This window comes from Notothenia coriiceps, unplaced genomic scaffold, assembly GCF_000735185.1.
Source record: "Notothenia coriiceps isolate Sejong01 unplaced genomic scaffold, NC01 NC01_scaffold00014724, whole genome shotgun sequence".
Taxonomy (NCBI): Eukaryota; Metazoa; Chordata; class Actinopteri; order Perciformes; family Nototheniidae; genus Notothenia; species Notothenia coriiceps.
The window spans coordinates 3,030-25,049 of NW_011347425.1; the positions used below are offsets into that span (position 1 = coordinate 3,030).

Here is a 22,020-nt window from a genome sequence, read left to right on the forward strand (position 1 = left end):
TTATAATTTTGAATAATGATGCATGATTAGTCACCTACATTAACCCAAAAATTTGCCACAAAATGACATCATGACTGTTTCAGTTACATATTGTACCTACTCACACTTTATAGGGTATATATGTTTGCACAAGTGCCAACACATTTGCTTGAATGAATGAGAAATTCAACTCTGTTTTGAATAAACGTATTGTGAATACATTTTAACTGAATCAATAAAAGAAAAGTAAGATTTGGATTGCAGGACTACTTATAACAGCAGAGTATTTTACAATTGGGTGTTGATACTTGAATTAAAGTATACAATTTGAGTACTTCTTTCACCACTGCATATCAGTAATTCAATCATTATACATATAGAAATCAAATATTTTTGAGTTTTATATTATTTTAACAGTGCAGTCAGTTAGCACAATGTCAACCATGTTATCATCTCACGTTTTCTCGCGACATTTTGTCCAAAAAGGAGATTTTTGAGAACTTTACCCGCTCACCAAAACAAATTCAGCAACCTGCTAGCTTGCTGGGTAAAAAAATAGACGACTCCGACAAGTGGCCAGGAATGAGCATCTTCTGTATTAGTTATAAATCGCAAAACCAACGCGTTAAAACGTATATTATTAATACAAGTGTAGTTATATGTGCTACATACGAATTTCCAGTGAGTGTGCCTACCTGTCAATCTCAGCGACTGTCACTTGCTGTCGCCTGCTGTTCCGGTGTGCTCTGCTACTCCAACAAACAGGCTACAAGTTTACAAGTTCTGACATTTGTAACGCTTTAAATTGCGCAAAAGAGACAAAATAATATTTGCAGCAATCCTTGTTGAATGGTATAACTGTCAGCCCTTCCCGAAAACAAACTGAGTTTGAGCGCTGGCGTCGGTTCTGTGCTGTCTTTGTACAACACAAAGATAGTTTGTTTATCTGAAGATGCATCACTCCAATACGTGAAAAACAACCCGACTCTTTTTTGTCCACTTGTTTTAGTTAGTTGTTATATTTTCTGATAGAAACAGCTGGGCATAGCTGAATGTGATGAATATATGTTTCCGTCTTTGTTTTCTATACTTTATTGCAAGAGTTAATACTTTACATTTCCACTTGCTTAAAAAGCATCCTTTTTGAAATCTTTCATTATAAGAACATATACATGTTATGACAATCTACATTAAAATAGGATTGCATTATTTTCCCTATTTATTAAACCTTTGATTTGTTGTGACTGTTTTTTTCTGTGTGTATGTTTCTTCTTATTTCATCTTAGACTGTGGTCTTCAATTTGTCCACCACTCTTTATGATGTTATTTGCAGCAGGAAACAGAAGCGAAGTGAGAGCTCTTTAATTCTCTCATATCTCTGGTAAACGTTCAGGCTGTCTGCCCACTCTTAAAGGAACATGCTACAATTTTGCAATTTTCTCCACTTAGTGAGTCCAAATTCTAAAAGCAAGTTTAGAGCTTTGGTTTGCAAAATGTATTCAGACATAATATTCAAATCATGTTTGCCATTTCACCAACAAGCAGTAAAAACTTTACAAAATTAGTTTATCAATGTTGTTCCAATTCAATTACTTTGTCTCCATCATCTGGTCAAACGTTGTCACAACTTTTGTTGTCATTGATGAAAAAGGTGTTTAAAGACGCATTGCCGTTTTCAACATTAACTTGTGTTTGATGTGTTTTATTACCCATTTACAAATTAGCGGGCTTTTACAGTATTCATGAATATTCCATGAAATCGACCATCAGAGTTTAGTTAAGAGATTCATTTTTACACATTGCATTAACTTCTTTTTTTTACAAACACAATGTATTCAAAAGTTTTCTCAAAATGTAAGTATAAAGATCCCTCAAATATTATGAATGTAATTGGATTTAGTAATGTTCTTCTGCATTGACTGTCTCTATCCAATACAAAGTTATTGGGGAATTATTCATGGAAGGTATATCAGAAGAAATGATTTGCAGCTCATGCCAAGAGACGTCTTTATGAGAATGTTTGCAATGCATTATCATTCAAATGAGGTGAACATTGTGTCCGGATGTTACTTTAAAAAGCAGGTTTAAAAACTAGATGACGTTACACCTAACAATCATAACAATACGAGTCAACAGCTGTGATGTGATTGTTTATTGAAGCAACGAAAATGTGAAGCTAAGCAAATTTGTATACAGTCGAAGAAAAAAAAAACACTATCCACAAATTCAGAATTTTGAAAGTCCAACAAAGACTGGTATTGCGACCTAATTTCTATGTCTGTATCCTCAGCAAGATGGCAATATTAGCAATGTAACTTCCACGACAGATCAGTTGAATCACTCAAACTCTGAATGGTTATTGGACCATTTTAAAAAGGCTGGTGATCTAAAACAAGTTGTTTTGATCTAAAACAAGTTGTTTTGATCTAAAACAAGTTATTTTGCCGAGGCATGGTGTGTTTCATACAAAAATAAGAATTCAAGTGACAACATTTAGCAGATTAGCTCAAGGAAGTTAACTACTGTAACATTCAGTGTGTAATTTTTAAATCCCATTTACATTGATTTTTTACAATTAACATTCGTCCCGTGACATCATCTAAAAAAAAGAAAGTGTTAACAGGTCTTTAACCCAGTAACTTTTGATTCTAGCATACAACAGAAACAAACTAAACGCAGAAATGTAAAAACTAAACAAGCCAAACAAGCATACTCTGCAAACTCTTTAAGTACTGTATGTAGAAATGCAGCTCTACTATGCAGTCATGGCACACAAAAAAGGCACAAGGAAATTTTAAACAATGAATTCACACAAAGAAGGTAGAATGTAACTTTCACACGGCTGAATCATCAAAAACAAACATGTTTTGTAAGAGTTGACCACCGCTCTGTAACCACTGGCCGCAAAAATGTTCGTTACAAAAAGAAAAGGCTTACATAGCATGAAACCGAAAGAAAAGGCAACATCAGATTAAAATGATACATAAATAAACCCATAACAATCTAAGCTTAGCTTTTTTATGTTACAAATGTTTTTATAAAGAGCCTACTGCAGAGGATTCGGGACAGATCTGACCAAAGTGTCTTCTTTTATTTATTTTTTTATTCTGAGATTAAATTCAGAATTCTGAGGAAAAAATATCTGAATTCTTAGATGAAAATCTGAAATACTAATAATTTCTGAATTCTGAGAAAAAAGTCTCAGAATTCTCTTACCACAGACTTTTTTTCTCTCAGAATTCTGACTTTCTCTCAGAACTAAAAACAAAGACCCTTATCCTCTTCCGTAAGTTTCATAAGTAATCATAAGTCATAAGTTTCATAAGTAAGTTTCATAAGCGGGAAACAACATAAGCATCGTGAAATGGGATCTGAAGATGCGGACATGATGCAGCAATGTTCTGTATATTTACACGGATTATGGGAAACACTGTTCCCGATAATAAAAACATCCACTCCTACAGTGAAATATGGAGGGCACTGCCTCCGATACGGACACATACTGGTAGGAAAAAACTACCTTCTTCTTTTATTCACATTATGGAAGACACTGCTCCCGATAATATTGTCAGGACGAGAAGTGTACATGTACCGAGGGACCTGAAGAGACCAATCCAGTGTCAGTTTAAAGGAAAACACAATCCAGAGTTGTGCGTTACGATTGTTCGTACTTCAGTCCAGGTCGACATGTACACTTCTTTTTAAGCAGATGCTGCTCTTGATATTTCAACAGTATAACTGTCATAATTATGGAAGGCGCTGCTCCCGATAATTATACACATTATTTTTCATTTTTTATAAAAAGTTAATAAAAAATACTATTTATAGTGAACCCTGCCACTGATAAATAAATAACACAATAAATAGACGTACGGTTTGTTTCAGTGCCTTCAGACCCTCCCCTTGGTTTTTCAAAGGCCTATTCTTCATTTTTTATTATTGATTGTTGCGTGGACTTTTTTTGTAACGATGCCGCCAAACTTTCAAACAGCTTCCGTGTAGGGCTGGGCGATATTCTTTAAACGCAATATCATGAGGATATTGTAGGGTTGACCATAGTGCATATAAAAAAACAATGAGAATTTGGATAATTGGCATCAGTAATGTAAATTCAACAACTTCTAATAAGAAAAAAATAGAACTCCTAGAACAGTAATGGCACATTTAGAAAATAACATCAATGTATTGTACTGTGCCTTCAAAAGCAGGAAATGACGTCATTTTCGATATTCAAGGAATTTATATTAAATTGGTTTATTGCCCAGCCCTAATTTAGTGCAACAGAACTGCTGTTTGATTGTTATTTCATCATCTCTTCTATTTAGGCAACTCACACATTTCTGACTACGAATAGAGTCACAAGTTTCTGCGCAGAATGATATTTTAACTTCCGGTAAAAAACGTACCAGGTTTTTACACGGGGCTTCAGCAGCAGTAATATTACCAGCAGTTTGGATTTGTAATCATTATGCTCTTTATCTTATCATACAGGAATTTTGTGTTTTCTTCCTCTCCGAGCTGCTTTACACAGACTTACTGTGACTACATTTTAAGTGTCACCTATAGGACCATTTGAAGCTAATTGTTGCTAGCACCAGAGTATTTAGAATACTTCATTTCATTTAAACGAAAAAACATCCTTTTTGCCAAGGATTACTTTACTTTTTTTTTTGTGTATTCTTTAAATAAAAGTAAGGCTTTTTTTAAAAATAATTTCAGAAAGGGGGAACATGAGCTCATGTCTCAAAGTAGAATGAATTACTGAACAGCTCCAATTTAAATCTAAGCTTAAATGAATGTTAAAGCTGTTTTACACTGCCGTTTGTGAATAAGACGACCAAATGATGAACAAGGGAGGAAGTGGGGGGGGTTACTTTTTTTTAGATTTCGTTATCAAGAGACCACACGTCCCCTGCGAGTGAGTTGGCACAGCCCTGGATGGTCCAGGTGGCTAGGGCAAACTGGCTTCGGAACAGGTTGAAGTCGGCTTCGGGGTGGTCCATCCTGAGGGCCTCCAGGTGGCCGTACAGACCCTGCAGAGTGTGGGGGCCTGAGCCCAGCAGGATGTGGCGGAATGGACTCTCTCTGGGGGACACGTAGGGGGACAGGAAGTTCCTCTCCACCTACAGAAACAAGGCAGAAATAGAATGATGGAAAGGACATCATTTCCTATGTTTTCAATTTGATTGAGTATTGAAAAGTAAACATCAAAGAATTATCCAGTCAGGTTTTTTTCAGAAAAAAAAAAATATATATATATTGGATGAGTCTTCAAAAGTGTTTTATTACGTTGTTTTACTGCTGAAAAGCAGTTTACGCAATATGATAAATAGTTCCCTTTTTATGCCCCTTAAAAAAAAAACTTGGTTTAATTAAGGCAAAAACAAAATGAAAGTTTGTAAAGGCAAGCTTCGTTTTTTGGTTTAAAATTAAAATAATTAAAATGGTGCGATCACAATAAATTGATAGTGCCCTGGCAAAATAAACAACACCTCATAATCATTTTCCGGAACTCACTTTTACTAAAAGGGTTGTCACCAGAAACTTTTTAACCGCTTTTTCTTTAAAAAGGTCCCCTGTTGCGAAGATCCCTTTTGCTCAATTCTACTATAGGAGTCCCCCCTGATGTCCAGAACTAACTTTTTAGATACTCATCTAGCCTGGTTCTTACCGTCATGATGCGGTCATTAAGGGTGCGGCACATCTCAATGTCCTCCACGTTGCTGTTCTGGATGTCTGCTGCCAGCTTGCTGGAGGCCCGGCTGTAGGAGCCGTAGGCCGACATCAGCCACTGCATGGTCAGCACCTTGGACAGAAGCTGGGGCTGCATCTGGAACACAGAGAGAACACACAGGTATGTTACTTTATGAGACCTTTTAATGCTTTCCTGTAGTGTGCTATATATAGACCCTCCAGAAAAACGCGGGCAAAAATCCTTGATTATGCGATTAAACATGCAGGGTTTTTATGCGGTGAAATTGCGAAATATGCGGAAAGTTGCGAAAAATAGATTTTTTTTAAATATTGGGCTGTCTTATTTATTCTCTCTCACACACACAACCTGCCACTAACGTTAAACCCCTTTCCTATTCAATTAAACATTGGGCTATTTCACACACACACACGCACGCACGCACGCACGCAGGCATGCACGCACGCACGCCTCATTCTGTTTTCATTTACTCGTTCGTTATCTGACCAGCTTCAATCTTGTAGGCTACTCACTTCTTTTCTTGTAGCCCTCGAAAGGGTTTTGGAGGTTGATGCCTCGGTGAATGTGAGTTGTTTGGCTTTCTTGTCCGCAGCAGCAGAAAGCATTTTCGAATGTTTGAATGAATCAAAGAGGGTCGTCACCGTCGACTTTCTCTTATGCTCCAACACACAGTTGCACGGGCTGCAGAATAGTTTCCCCCCACTTTCGTGAAAGACATCGGGGTACTGCTTTGCCCGGTCTTTAGCAAAAATGTTCGTCGGTAAATGAGATGGATCAGATTTTTTCATCTTGGTGTTTTCTCTCTCGTGTGAGTTCCACACGTTCACTCTACGGCAGGCCTATTCAACTGGCGGCCCGCGGGCCAGATGCGGCCCAGAACCAACTCCCGAGTGGCCCAGCCTCCCGTAGCCAAATTCCTACACTAGTACAGACCTTGAACGCAACACTCCGCGTTTCATAGAAACCACCAAACCACAACGTAGCAAGTTTTTTGAAAGTGCATCTAGTGGTGCTAGTAACGGTGGTCCTTTCCGACGCTCCCCAAACACATCACATCTCCGGCACAAATCACGGATGTGATGACAGATTTCATGCGAGGTTGAAAGAGAACTTTGACCCGTCGATTGGATGGACTTGCTCTGCCCACAGAGGTGATGATGGGCTTTGCCAGAGACCCCTTCACTGTTGCAATAGAGGGCGACGTATCAACCAGAACAAAGGAAGTGGTCCCCTGCATCGACAAGGGGAAATATACACTGGAACTTATTGACATGCAGCGCACTAACGGGCCAGCGAAGTTTTGGAGTGATGTCAAAAAACAGCAGTTCCCTAACGTTCAGAAAGTAGCGATCTGTGTGCTCAGTATGTTTGGATCAACATACACATGTGAATCAAGCTTTTCACACACAAACTCAATCAAAAGTAGCACTCGCTGCTCCCTGACTGACAGCACTCTTCACCAATGTCTTAGGATTGCATTGACATCCTATGAGCCAAAAATCACTGCTCTTGTTCAAAACAAAAAATGTCCCTTCTCCCATTGAGAAAGTCAGCGATGACAAATCACAAATGAGGTGATAGTAAGCACCTAGTTTACTATAGTAGACGTGTAGTGTAGTATTCATTCATATAGTTACCCGTATCCCTTGTTATGGGTTTGTGCACTGAAGGGTTTGACAGTTCTTTCTGTATTCATTTAAATGCACTTTGTAATGTGTCTGGGTCAAATGTGACCAAAACATATGATTTTTTTGTTATTACTTGAAAAGTGAAAAAAAAAATTTCTACAGTACAACGTCTTTGTGTTGCATTGGAGCTCTTTAGCTGTTTTTTTTGTATGTGAGGACATTTATTAAGACTGCTATTATTGTATTCAGTAAATGCACTTTGGGATGTGCCTGGTTCAAAAAACATAACCTGAATATTTGACTTCTAAAGCAAACAAATGTAATGCTACAACTGTGCACTTTTTTTTCAGATTCTGTTAAATTAATGCTAATTTGTTGTGTTTTTATGCACTTTTTGACCTACCTTTGTTAGATGAACAATGAATAAAAATTGCATGTTTTTCATCGCAGTAATATGTGTTGGTTTAAAATGTGTCACTACCCGCTTTTTACAGGCCGCTGAATGTCTGGCCCAGCTGAATTTTGTAGTTATAAAATCTGTCCCAACTGAATGTTTAGTTGAATAGCCCTGCTCTACGGTGTTGTTTACCTTCTGTGATGCGCGAGCTGATGACGTCGCGTCATCATCACTACTTCACGTCAAGACGAGTTAACTTTTTTTTCTTCTCGACTTTGTGTGGAGAAATGTGGGGATTATGCGGCCTTTTGATAAATATGCGGCCTTTTAAAAATCTGCGCCATTTTGCTGATTATGCGGTAAATTCTGCGATCGCAGAATCGCGTTTTTCTGGAGGGTCTATATATAGGTTTTGGTGCATGTAAATGGTCTGCAAAGGCTAAAATCCTAAAGTTACCTCCAGAAGGAGTTTCTCTCCCCCACAGTTCTACTTTTAATTAAGTACAGAATCTAAGTACTTATTCCGCCTTGCCTCTACACACTGCTCCTTTATTTGGATACTTTACAGAGATGGACAATCAATTGACAGTAAAAGAGAAAGAAGAGCAGAGTAAATTGTTGGGACGCAAACAAACAACTTACCCTCAGCACAGAATGAACCTTGTTGTTGATCTGAGCCACGCGATTGCGTATGATTTTGTTGTACTTCTCCACGTCCATGCGCAGCAGATGATCATGGACCAGCCTCAGCACCATGTGACCTGCGACCCGCGTGGCGGCTTCAGCCAGCTGAGACACCTTGTTGCTGGTGGCCCCGTCCAGTTTCTCCCGGGTGTCCAGCGTGGTGCCGAAGTACAGGTAGTCCTGAGAGGGGAACACAAGACGTGTTCAGAAATGGAGATGACACAATCTTTGATGCAATGGCCCGATGTGAAAGTAGAGAAGGTTTTAAATGTCCGTGTGGCTGCAGAAATTTTTTTTTTTTTGCATAACAGCAAACATCATGGTGACATTGAGGATTAAGAAACTGGATTATTGTTTTGTTGATTCTTCAAGTTTTTATTTACACTTTTAAAATATGCATTTATTAGGGTTAGGGTTAGGGTTATTGATTAAAGAGATTTCCAGCTAAAGAATAATAGTTAAGAACTTTTTGCTAAGGGTTAAATATAAAAGTACTCTTTAGTAGTCATAAATATTGAACACTAAAAAAGAAAACATTTAATTAAAGTTTGTAAAAGCAGTTTTTTTAGTTTGAAATTCTAATACTTTACTACACTGTTTACTGTTTTTTGTATTTTCTTTGGTTGTGTAATTATGATTGAAAACATTTATAAAGATGGATCACTGTATTGATAAAACTGATGATGAAGGTGCACAATGTAATATAAATACTATGCAACTCTAAATAAATACAATTCTTATACTCTGTAACTGAGGTTGATCGCAATCGATTGACAGTTGCCTGGCAAGATAAACAGCAACCTCTCACAAATGTATAACCATTTTCATTCAAATGATGCGAAATTCGGATTGGTTAAAATAAGTATTAACACAGAAATGTGAAATACTAAAAAGCTGTTCCAACTTCGTCTTACTCTAAGGAAAGGTTTTCCTACATAAACAGGACATGTTATGACATGGCCTTTAAAATAAATCAGGATGTTCTGGGCTACGGCGAAATTGGCAAAACAAGATCAATTAAAAAACGTATGTTACAAGGGGATGACTTACAGAGTTCTCAGAGGTGAATCTGAAAGATACTGACGGGATGCCAGAAAAGGCGAGGAAAGGATATGCAGCGTTATCCAACTTCAGAGGCTCCAACCTGGGAAATAAAAAAGATGCGTTAGCTTGAGCTGTGCTGGGTGAGGATTTGTAAAATAAAGATGATTGGGACGTGAACACGTGATTCTAGTGTGGACGAGGAGGTGATGGATAAACACTGCAGAGACCGGTCAGACTTACACATTTGATTCCATGTTGTCCTTTGCAAATTCAGAAAAGAGAGACACAGCTTTGTTCGGGTAGTTCACCTGAGGAGGAGATAATGTTTATGCAGGTTAAGCCTTAACATTCACACAAATATGGAAAGCATTAGGACTACAAAACACGGAGCTTAATTATCCCCGACAACGTGTGTTCTGATATTCTCATAATCAGAGGAAAACAGCAGCAGCCAAGCCTTCTCTAAATATAAGAGACTTTTAATATAGAACAATCTTGAACTCAGAAAAAATGTATTTAAATGTTTTTGTTTCATGATCAGGATGTAATGCAGGGTGTAGACACTTTTGCCGACGCACATATTTTTGAGTTTTTCAGTTTGACGTGTATTATTTATTTGTTGGTTGGTTGGTTGTATTTATTAACGTCATAAATTACAATGTTTAGTTTTAATTTAGTCTTTTTTTATCTTTTTGTTACCAAATTCGGGGCACTCTGACACGCGTGCTCCACATTCGCTTTTCACATGTAAAATTGAAATTATGTTTCAAAGGCTGATTATTATAGTTATATATTATATTTTATATGTAGAATAACGTACTTTACTAATAACGTGCTTTCTTAGCCCTGGAACTGAAAAAATGATAAATAATACTAATAATCATAACATAAACGTGCTACAACTAGTCAACTTATCGCCTCAATTGACGACTAATGGTCGACTGTAAAAATCTTTAGGTGAGGTCAGCCTATAAATAATTCAACTACTGACAATCGTGCTGGCTTGTATGTAACGCTTTACAGGGTGTGGATTTACCTCCTTCAGAGTGCTCTCGACCAGGCCGTGCAGCAAGGGACTGGCTGCCACTTTGAAATATTTCTGACCTGAAAAAGACAATAAAAAAATTCAGGCATTCGGAAAATCATATATTGCAGGTAACTGGAAGCTGTTAATTATTTAAAAGCCGACATAACTGAAGTCAATACCTGTTACAACTCCGTCCAGGTTGATGTAAGAGAAGGCTTTCATGCTCAGAGAGGAAAGATAACCCTGGATATACAAACAAAATGAAGGAAGAACAATCAGGTTTACTTGTGCATAAAAGCTGCTGATCAAGAAAGTACATTGTGCAATTCTCACCTCCAGCCACTCGGTGGCGCCAACACTCCCATATTCTCCAGCGCTCCAGCTGGCAAACACAATGCTTCTCCTCGGCTTGAATCCACCTGCCAGAGAGATAACAAATACACATTAACAGAACGATAAGCGAGAACCTAGTCAATGATTTCAGGCAGAAAGGATCTGACGTGAAGTGTAGATCTATCCAATCATTATTAGAAAAGTGAAAATATGGCATTATTTCACATAAAAAAATAAACATCAGCTTAAGATTTTAATGTCTTGGACATACGGGAGGAATTACAGGTCCAAAATCATCCGTTTTTAATAAGCTAAAAAAAAAAGGAATTGATGTGCTAGCTTTATAAGGACAGTATGACCTCATCAAAGGTATGTACATATAAATGACTGAGTTATCAATGAAACTATAGGTTACTTACATAACCCCAGTTCTCAGAGTAACATGAAACTGGCGTAACAGCAATGCGCAGATAGTGTATATGCGCCAGGGACAGCCACAGTAAAAATAGACCAGTCTTCTATATATATTTTTTAATGGCAAGAGTCCCCCTCAACAAGAACGTATGGTGGCCGACAGGTGCAAACGCATTATAATGGCCCAAAACACTAAGATAGGCGGAACGCGTTGCCGCAGAGTTTAATAAAAGTGATGCATAGACGAAACGCTGCAAACAAAAAAGGCTGCAAATCAAAAACAAAGAAAGGAGCGCAAAATAAAACTGAAACCAGGGGACACAGCCGTTTGAGTTTCTCAGCGTTTTGTTTGTGTAGCACTGTTACTAAACGATGTGCATGTTTTGTTTGTTTTTTTATAACTGAATCCTTTCTGAAGCTGCAGCGCGTTTCTCCTAACAGTGATTTGGGCCGTTGTAGCGCGTTTGCACTAGTCGGCCCTCGCAGGTATCCGCTGGTGATTACTAAACAACTTCATCCCTAACAGAGCCCACTGTAGTCTTCCCCTTTTAACACAACTGGGTCCAAAAGCTGTGTAAACAATCTCACACAATCATGAAATGAAAGTTCCCCGTCTTGTTTTCCATGTGACTTACACAACCCTTTACTAAAAAAAAATCTGTGGCACATACAACTGTAACGTCTTTAAAAGTAGCCAAAAGTGGAGATTGTGCCCGGAGGGATTGATATTTACCGGACATTGACATGAACTAAAATGAATAACCAGGTATCGCTGAATCAGCTGAGTCTTACCATTCTCCACCATATCTGAGATGGAGCGTGCCAGCTCGACAAGGACGCTGGTACCGACAGTTGACGCGGCAAAACCTGGACCCCATGCGTCCCTCTGTGCACCAATGACCACATATCGATCTATGAGAAAAAGACAGAGCCGCGATCATCACTGTTATTCAATACACGGAATTCTGAAATCACAGTACCCGTTGTTGTTGTTGTTGTTGTTGTTGTTAGATAAAAGTCTTGTTGTACCTGCATCCACAAAGCCTTTGATGACCCCGAAGACATTTACTATCTTTTTCTCACTGAGCACGTTGTCGACCCCCAAGGTAATAGCATCGCTGTCATCCCCAAGTTTGTTCGGGCTTTTCCATTCTTCCGGTGCATTGGCCCCCCCCAGCTGCCTGCAGGGTGAAGAAAATGTATATTAACGTGAGCTGCTACAGAGTCAACTGTAGTGCATTGTTTCAGGGGGGCCACAGAGTATTGAGGCATACTGCAGAATCTTCATGGCCATGTCTAGGGTGATGGTCTGGGCCAGGATTTTTGGCAGGCCTGAGGAGATGACTGGTGGGAACTGGGTGTGGTTGAAGGAAGGGAAGCCGGGGGTGTAGGGATCCCCTGAACCAAGGTGGACCTGTGGGATGAAAAGACAGGAGTTTGATTGATAAGATTGCTCAAAGATATGGTTTATAATGTGTTCTCGTCTTCACAGCAGCCTGAACCCAAGCCTAAAGCTTCAACATTTGAAACTAAGAAAACTATATGACAAAAAGGTAATTTACACATTAACTTCTAAACTCCAAAAATCTGACTTATGATGAAGTATTAGTTTTAAGACTTAATCTTTTGGGCTAGACATACAATTGCAGGCTCTACTTAATTGAGTTGTCATGCTGAATATAAATAATGTTTTGTTCACCATTTTGTTTATTATTTTGGTTGGGTTTTTTGTGTTATATTTAAATCATACATTACCATCGTCTGAATATTTCCGATAATTCAAATTCTTCTTTTTTCTTGCATAAATTATTATCATTAATTATTCGTGCATAAAACTGGCCTACAATCACAATATCATTTATCCAATTATTTCCAGGACAAAATATTGACCAAGAAAAATTGTTAAAAGTCTAGTCAATCACAAGATACAATCCAAAAGGGAACGCCTCATCAAAAAATTGCTATATGGTACAAATGGGTCTCATCTTCCAACAAAATGTTTCTGAACTGTCCACACTCACATGTCCATAGAGCTGAGTGGATCCACCAATAGAGAATTTAGAGGGATCTGGGTAGATCAGCACAGCAGAAGCACCCATTTTGGCAGCATTGGCTACCTGAAAGAAGAAGACAAAAAGAGGATTTGGAAAGGATAAGTCCACAACAAAATAATTTGTAAAAAAATCCACACGCAAAGTAATATTAAGTCATCCTGAATTTCTTACTCAAACCACCCACCTTCTCCGCAAAGCTGATCCGACCGGTTCTGACCAGCATGACCCTGCCTGTCATGTTGACGTTACGGCTTTTCAGCAACCTCAAGTCCTTCTCCTCCCCGTAAAACACATCCAAGAGGGCACCCTTGAACAAAGATTAATAAATGCATTTAATGTAAAGTTCTGAGTTAAAAAAAAAAAATATACATCTGTAATACCTTCCATGACTCATGCAGAATAAATTCATGAAATGCATTCTATAATGCTTAGCACATAAGTTATATACATTATAAGCTCTTATTCATAATGCTTTAAAATCATAACACATCACTCAAAAAGCTGGTCACTCCCTTACCGTCTTTGACAGGGTCATATTGTTTTATTATCTCCTATAATTGTAATACATTATAATCTATTGTGCCATTTAAATTACTAGCACTCATTATTTTGCAGATTTTATGATTATTTTCACCCCGAAATGTAAAGTTTGAAATGTATTACAACTATGGGAATTGAAATACATATGATCCACGCAACAACACAAGTGTCAGTGAGTGAAAAGCGATTATAAAGTATTATGATAGAAGTCATTATATAATGAATCCCAACTCGTTATACATATACAGATTTATGAGTGCTTAATATAAAACTATAAAAGTGGAATTAACAGATTATAACACATTATAACTATGTTTATAATGCAATATAGACACGGGTGTCGTAGAAATGGATTCACTACAGATGTTCTCCTATAGTTTACCGTTATTGTTCCGTTGGCACTGTAGGACAGGAATCCCGTTGGACTCTCCTGCTTCCCCTTGTAACTAAAGCTGTTGGAGCCAGACGCTGGGGCGTCCTGAACCTTAACAAAGTGCTCGTCGGTCCAGGTTTTCATCCCGTACTCTCTGAACCTCTTGACCACCTTCTCTCCCAGGACCTCATCACTCAGAGAACCGGCCCGGTGGTTGTCACTGGAAAACTCCCTAGGACAGGAGGGAATAAAACACGAGGGGAAAAGACAGACAAGAAAACAGGAAAAGGCTCACTTTTAAAGAGATACTCTTAATCCAGACTCTTAAAAAGGCAACTTTGGGGTTTATATTTACCTAAAGACAGAATCGAATTTGGCTGCAGAGACTTGTTCAGCAAGCAGCTTTTTGACCTTGTCCCAGTTCATGAGGGGGGCAGCACCCGTCTCGATGGCAGCACCGTTGTCAAAACGGACCGTGAAGTCAGCACAGGTGGGAGCCAAGTCCTTCTTCCGATGAACCAAGTAGCCAATCAAGTAGCCTGTAAATAGCAGCAGCTTTAAATGAGGAACAGCCAGGTGCACCGAGAGGAACTGAAAGCAGTGACGGAAATAAGGACTGACCAGTAGCATTGTATGTACGTCCAAAACTGCACAGTCAGAATTTCTTAAAAGTACTGTAATGTATAGTTCTTACTGCAGGAGAAACTTCACCCGTCTAATGAAGTCAATTAATCAAGTATTTTATGCAAAAGGTTGACTTGATATAAATGCCTGTAGGTGACACCAGTTGTCATGCCTATTGGCTTAGAGCGGGTCCTAGAAACATCAGTTTACCTATCTGAGACAACGGCCTATAACTGATGTGTGATTTCCCTGTTTCCTTATAACACTATAGAAAGAAAAAGATTGAAATAAAAGAAATTAGTGGCTCCATGATAGATTCTAGAGCAGTGTTTCTCAAACGTTTTCATACCAAGGACCACTTAACCAATAAAAAAACACTCGCGGACCACCTAACTCCACAAACATCCAAAGACACATCATTTTTATAGAACAGATTACAAATCGCCTGGAAATGGTACAAACAAGTGCCATTCCTTGTTAAGAAACTTAAGCTCGCTCCATTGCAGAGATATCCCTGCGAGAGTGCAGAAAACTTCAATGTATTTATTTCAATGCTGTCAAAATTATCGCGTTAACGGAGGTAATTAATTTTTTTAATTCATTGCGTTACAATATTTAACGCATTTAATGCATGTGCAGAATAGCCCGCACCATACATCCCACCAGTGGCAACGCTGGGGTAGGCTACAGCCATACCAAGAAATGGCTTAGCCCCACCATAAAAAATGATGTTAAAGTAAGCAAAATAAAGTCTGCCAACTCGCACCGGTTAAATTGCACACAGTTAGTAAGATTGATTTCAGTAGCCACTTGTCTGGAAATACCGAAGACTAGAAACAGTTTTGAAAACTTTTGTCACGTAGTGATCGTCTTCTCAATAGAACATCTTTGATAATGTCTACTAACCAATCAGAATCAAGATAACGGCGTGGTGTTGTTGCAGGAAGTCCCGACGGAGAATACTTTTGCTGTAGCACATCTCTATATACATCGATACAACATTACGTGTAATGAATTAAGACCCCACGGTTTGATGATTGATAGGTGTGTGGGCTGTCTTTCATTTTGACACACAGAACAATGTTATAATAAACATACGTTAAATGGATATATCCGCCTTCTTTCATTTATCTTTCCATTCCCACAACAATATACATAAAGAAATGGCATATTTTGGACATAGTTCGAATGGTGATTAATCATGATTAATTCATTTCTAAGCTGTGATTAATCTGATTAAAAATGTTAATCGTTTGACAGCCCTAATATATATATTTCAAATGTGAAATTTTACCAATATACTCACGGACCACTAGGGGTCGCTCACGGACCACCAGTGGTCCGCAGACCACACTTTGAGAAGCACTGTTCTAGAGGAACTCCGAAGGTGTTTTAGAGTCATCCAAACTTCTTATAAGGTGCAGAATCTTCAATCAGCGGCCTCTTACCGATGATAAAGATGAGGAGGGTGGCGACGGCCATGAAGCAAAGGTTCTTTGGTGTGCGCCCGAGCTTTTGAGCCACGTAGGGTTTGCGGTTGGAGTTGTGATTCAGGTGTTCTCCCGCGCCATTGCCCCCTGTCTCCTCATCCATGTCTGACGACAGCTTCATCTCCACCTGGCTGTTATCCCCTTCCATGTTCCGGGTTAGGTTGAAACGTGTGTAGGAGTGAGGCTCCCCATTAAACTGTGATAAGAGAAAGATAGGAGAAAATAGAGTTTATTGTTTGGTTCGGGTTTAATCTTTTTTATTAAGAAAAGGAAGCAGGACATTAGCAGGAACAAAATCTTCCTCTTTAAATGCTCCGACATCAGTATTTGGTATTACTTTCTAAATGTGAGTCAATAAAAAATGTAAATGCTTTATAATGCCTAGATAATAAGTAACAGACCAACTTTTATCTTGCCAGGTTGTGAGAAATCTCTTTTTCCAAAATGAGTTGATTTGTTCTTTAAGCTTGCATTCGTCAGAAAGACCTCTCCAATGAATCATTCGACTACTTAGCTTCTGGAAAAAAAGTCCCCGGAACTTCTGGCCTATAAACTGCACCAATTTAAGTTTATTTGTATTTTTAAGTCAAATAAGTAGCAAAACACCCACATTATGCATCAGTTTTGTTTAACTTTCATTATCACTCACTCTTTCTACGTTTCCTTCTCCTTTCTCTGTCATGTGTTCAAAGTAGCAAACTTAGCATAGCATTCACTGTGCGCTGATGTGATCTGAACATTTTACATTTGGCAAACTGACTTTGGTTTCTTAAAAATCATGGTTAGGCATTCAGGAAGACACTCTAGAAAGAACACAATCTCCTAATGTGACTATAAGAATCATTTATTATTTTTTTATCAATAATATGCACAGATATAGAATGTCAAACAAGCATATTACAGAATTACCTTCAAGCCTTTGTCTCTGGAGAGCTACAATAGAACGATGGTAGATGACTGATAATGAGAAGTACAGTACGAAGAGCTGCCTTGAGAGAGACTGCCCGAGGACAATGGAGAACACTCCCTCAATCTATCTTTCTGTCTTGTCTTCTGTCCAAAAGTCTGACGTATCAAAAAAAATGTAATTTGTGTTCATTTTCAGTTTCCTTTATCTTTCTATGATAGATCATGTTGTTGTTTACTCGTTTCCCAGTTTTCTTGATGCACATACTTTACTTATAAAGGTTGGTTGTTTCTATATTTAATAGCAAAAACTATACATTACAACTTTGAATGCCTTTGTATATTATGCCTTACTCGTAAGTGGTACAGTTTTACTCGAGCTTCATTTAAATAATATGCAACAATAACTACACTCTTCAGGATACCCTTTCATTCCCATTATACAATACAGCATTTATAATGACACTCATTTCACATGGTAACAAGGAAATTAAGCATGAATTATTATGTTGTAATACTCACAATTTTAGATATTGTTGACCTTGCCTGGTCCATGGTTGCGTCAATCTAAAAGAGGAAAACAAACAAGGATATAATTAGTGAAGCGTCAGGCCTAAAGATAGGTTATTTGTCATTTTTCTTTGTGGTTGAGGCTTTAAGAAAAGATGAAACTCAATCTTAAAGGGTCCCTATTATGCTCTTTGGGGTTTTCCCCTTCCCTGTAGCGAGTTATATATGTTTGTGTGCATGTAAATGGTCTGCAAATGGTCAGTTTCTCTCTCACACACTCCCCCTGCCTGAAATGTCTCATTGGACTCCTTTGTTTACTTCTGTAACCTAGTGACATCACTATGTAACACTTGCGCTTCTGTTGGCTAGCGCTCCAACACATTGTACGTAATAGGCTAAAGGGCGGGAAATCTCTAAGCAGTTGACAATCACAACAGAGCCTGCTAGCTAACCAATCAGAGCAGGTTTCAGACAGAGGGTGAACAAAGGGGGTGCAGCACAGGCAGGATAAGAAAAAAACAACTCACTTTGTGAAGCACAAAATACAAATATGAAAATTAGCATATGTCCCATTAAACATGAATCCCCTATAGACTTGATGGCTTTTAATAAAATAAGCTTTTCAGGAGAACCATTTTCAGGTTTTCAAGGGATGAGTGTGTTTACTGAAATAATAGATGTGTTGTATAATATAACTCAATTGTTCAGGTTTAATTTCACTACAGTGTGTACAGTGTTACCGTTTCACTTCTGGGAATAATGAGGTGTCCAAAGAACAAGTCCCACCTCAAAGAACACGTCCCACCTCTTGTCCAAACATCCACAGGGTTTCCTTTTCTGCTAACTTGAAAGGCAGCACTGTTCCTACACAAAAGACCAGTGTCCAGCACGGGTCAGCACAGGCACCATGCCTCCATGTGAACTCCTTTGCCAGGAAAATACAATAACAAAATAACTAGCTTCAATTCCAAAGAGGAGCTAAACAAAGCAGGGTTTCAATTGTTCGGAAGAAACAAGACCTGAAATGCAAGTCTTCTGTACATATTTTCCTTCATATAGTATAGCCATATCAGTGAAATAAGAACTATGCGTGTGTCGGTCCTCAGGGGAAAGGCTGGTTATGAGAGGAGCTTCAGCTACAGAGGGCCAGAAATCCTGTAACTCCTTTGTTTGATAAAAAACGACTTCACTCACATTTTTGCACAGTTAGGAAATAACCTATAATATAAAATTATATGTAACCCTACATATAATCATACAACCATCAGTAGAATCATCACATCAAACCAAAATGCACATTTAATGTAAGAGAAACTATGTGACCGTATAGAATTTCTGTCCTCTCAGCGAAAATTGATTCGCTGATATTTGACGCAGCAAAGTCATTTCGTGACATTCTACTGCTGTTTTGCCAAAGCAGGCCAAGGGTTTTTCTTTAGTAACAATTGTGAGAATTTTCTGAATACAACCGACTACAGAGCCGGAATCACTATATAAGCCAATTCCAAAGGTCACCAAATACAATGCAACTATTGATTAAGCTTTAAAAAAGGTGGCATGGGTTTGTAATGTAAGAAACACAAAAATAGCTGTGGATTAGACCAGGGGTTCCCCCAAATAACTCCACAAATATCCAAAAACAATAGGCCTGCTCACCACTCCAACAGTACATAACAGCCTAATAATGACAGCTTAACCTTCTCTATATCGCCTCGTTCACACAATGAATCAACAATACAAATACAGATTATATAAACATTTAGTTCAAATGCGATTTAAAATGCGCACAGGTTTTACACCTTTTATGAAATGTAGACTACATTTATTACGAGTTTATGTCCGAGCCAACAGACTCACAGATCGTTGGCTACTGAGAGAAATGCAAAATACACCGCATGTAGTACGACACAAACCTCCGCTGTGGATTGTCAAAACAAAAAATACTGTAAAACTATGGTCGCAGGCCCAAGTTTAACTCTCTGAGGTCTAAGCCATTGTTTCACATGTTAGGCCGCCTGGGCTTTTTTGTAAAAATGCTATTAAAACATGAACCTTGGTGACCATCGGGCTGGCCTGCATGGTCTGCCTAAAAAAATAAAATAAAAAAACTTTATGCAGCCCCAACAACAGCCTCTGATCATCAACAGACTTCCTGGAAGGCTTCATTGGATGCATATATTAGCTATATAATCTCTATCTAACTCCTAACTGATTGCACTCGGTGAACCGGCCGTTCTGTGATTCTCCAGGTCCGCCCTGTATTCCACCGGGTCACCGCGGCGCCGCCGTGCAGACGGAACCGCTGGAATACAGGGTCTACCGCATTTAGGAACCGTTAGGTAGAACCGAAATTGTGTATTTTGTATGGGTACCCGGTACCCGGCATTTTCTTATCGGTTCTCATCTGGAACCGAGTTTCGGTTCCCAACCCTACTCCTAACCCATCTAAATCTACTTCCAGCATGGATAAATGTTCATAAAATACCAGAGGTGTGGACTCAGTCACACGACTTGGACTCGAGTCACCAATTTGATTACTTTGGACTCGACTGGACAAAATCACAAAACACTTGCGACTCGACTTGGACTTGAACACCAATGACTCGGGACTAGTGATGGGTCGTTCGCGAACGATTCGTTGTTTTTGAACGAATCTTTGAAGTGAACGAGATGAACTGATTCCTCCCGCAAAACGATTCGTTTGTTTGAATCGCCGCCTTCCGCCAAAAGCTAAAGAGAAGCAGTTTGCGAACTACGAACTTAAAGAACTGGCGGAAACAGTTCAGAACTGTTTCCTACAGTTATTTTTATCTTATCCCTTTCTTTCAAGAGGAGGGTCCCGTTAGGGCCCCTCCAAAATACTGGATGTTCCATCTACGCGGCGGACGGAGGGCCGGGATGACAGTTGATACCAACGACACTTCCGACTTATACCACTTCCGGTCTAACCCAGGTTTTGGACGAATAATGAATTTGTTGGAGAGCGTTGTACAGAAGTGGCCGGAGTAGTGAAGTGTGGTGGTGTGGGGTTGAGTATGTAGGTACAATTCCTTATAGAGGCGTGACTCGCGCTCGAGAGTTCAATGCTGAAAGCTGGGGGGAACGGTACTAATGCGGTGCGCGTCTGTAGAAGCAGTGTTCACAACGGTGAACAAACTTGGTGAAAATCCCCTAAACATTAGGGACAAGATCTTTTTGCTACAAATAAAGGTCTCCACCCTGGTTCATAACAAACGTTCAGGCTCATTCAAGCTCATCACTACCCGTCAAAACTTCAGGAAGCCCTGTGTTAAGAAAACTAAGTACAAGGAATTTCTAACAAGTGCACTAAGCAGAAGTGGGGCGCCAAAGCGCTTGCTGAAGACCAGTAAACGCTGCAAGTCGCTGCTAAGCAGAAACATGAATTAAGCAAGTCAACTCAGAGAAAGTGATGACGCGAGACTTACAGGCATGTGTCTCAAACGACCGCCATTTTACATACTATAATTTTGCAGTAACTAATGTGGAGTGGGCGCCCAAGCAGAACAACGGGGTACTTAGATAGAACCCTTATCGGAGTGTGTATGAATCTACAATTCTTTATATGAACCGGTGAACAATTCAGACGATTTACACACGGACTGTATGTTACATAATGTCGTCCGATCGTGCATATGAAAGTTTGGGTAACGTGTATAATACACCGGATTGAAATTAGGGTTTCCGTAGAATTGAGGTAAACCAGGCTCACAGTTCATTCAGTTTGTTTTATATAGGAGATGTAGCCACTCTGACAATAAGTATACGATTCATGAGGGTAGATACAACAAATGGAAATCGATCCGCCATGATTCGATCACCCATACGATGCCTCGGGTCTGATAGGCGGGAGACTTCGAAAATCCCCGGCTGCCCCCTCCTCTTACAGGGGCGATTGCGACACACACACACAAGTGTCAACTCCCTGCGGATTACCCGGTCCCACAGGCGAGACTTCGAAAATCCCGGCTGTCCCCCTCCTCTTATGTTGCGACATAACATAAATGAAATCGATGCGTCGATTCGATCGCACACAGACGCACACACGCACGACACACACACACACATTAGTAGGAGAACAGTTTGACGTAGCAAAACACGGCATAAATACTCTCTACATTTTACTAAAAGACGGTTGTCCTCAAACTGTCTCTTATTGACTTTTTCATGTGTCATTTTATTGAGTATCATCGAGATGAAACTCATCTTCAGGTTGATACTAACTCTACGGTTGTTATTCTCATGACAGTAACAATAAACACCATTAAACAAGGATTGACGCTCCA

At 39.1% G+C, this 22,020-nt stretch overlaps 1 protein-coding gene across 1 annotated transcript in view; it reads right to left on the reverse strand.

Moving 5' to 3' along the window:
• Nucleotides 1-2,116: 2,116 nt before the first annotated feature.
• tfr1a (transferrin receptor 1a) overlaps nt 2,117-22,020 on the reverse strand; it is a 25,007-nt gene continuing 5,103 nt past the window's right edge. Inside the window, exons 2-18 of the mRNA XM_010774827.1 lie at nt 17,729-17,773; nt 16,259-16,496; nt 14,542-14,725; nt 14,196-14,418; nt 13,458-13,580; nt 13,241-13,336; nt 12,494-12,633; nt 12,249-12,400; nt 12,012-12,131; nt 10,806-10,891; nt 10,652-10,715; nt 10,482-10,549; nt 9,686-9,753; nt 9,452-9,545; nt 8,360-8,581; nt 5,651-5,809; nt 2,117-5,102 (exon numbers count right to left, since the gene is read on the reverse strand). Of these exons, the coding sequence (XP_010773129.1) occupies nt 4,860-5,102; nt 5,651-5,809; nt 8,360-8,581; nt 9,452-9,545; nt 9,686-9,753; nt 10,482-10,549; nt 10,652-10,715; nt 10,806-10,891; nt 12,012-12,131; nt 12,249-12,400; nt 12,494-12,633; nt 13,241-13,336; nt 13,458-13,580; nt 14,196-14,418; nt 14,542-14,725; nt 16,259-16,496; nt 17,729-17,761 (2,313 nt within the window). The 5' untranslated portion in view covers nt 17,762-17,773 and the 3' untranslated portion in view covers nt 2,117-4,859. The remainder of the gene's footprint in view (nt 5,103-5,650; nt 5,810-8,359; nt 8,582-9,451; nt 9,546-9,685; nt 9,754-10,481; nt 10,550-10,651; nt 10,716-10,805; nt 10,892-12,011; nt 12,132-12,248; nt 12,401-12,493; nt 12,634-13,240; nt 13,337-13,457; nt 13,581-14,195; nt 14,419-14,541; nt 14,726-16,258; nt 16,497-17,728; nt 17,774-22,020) is intronic.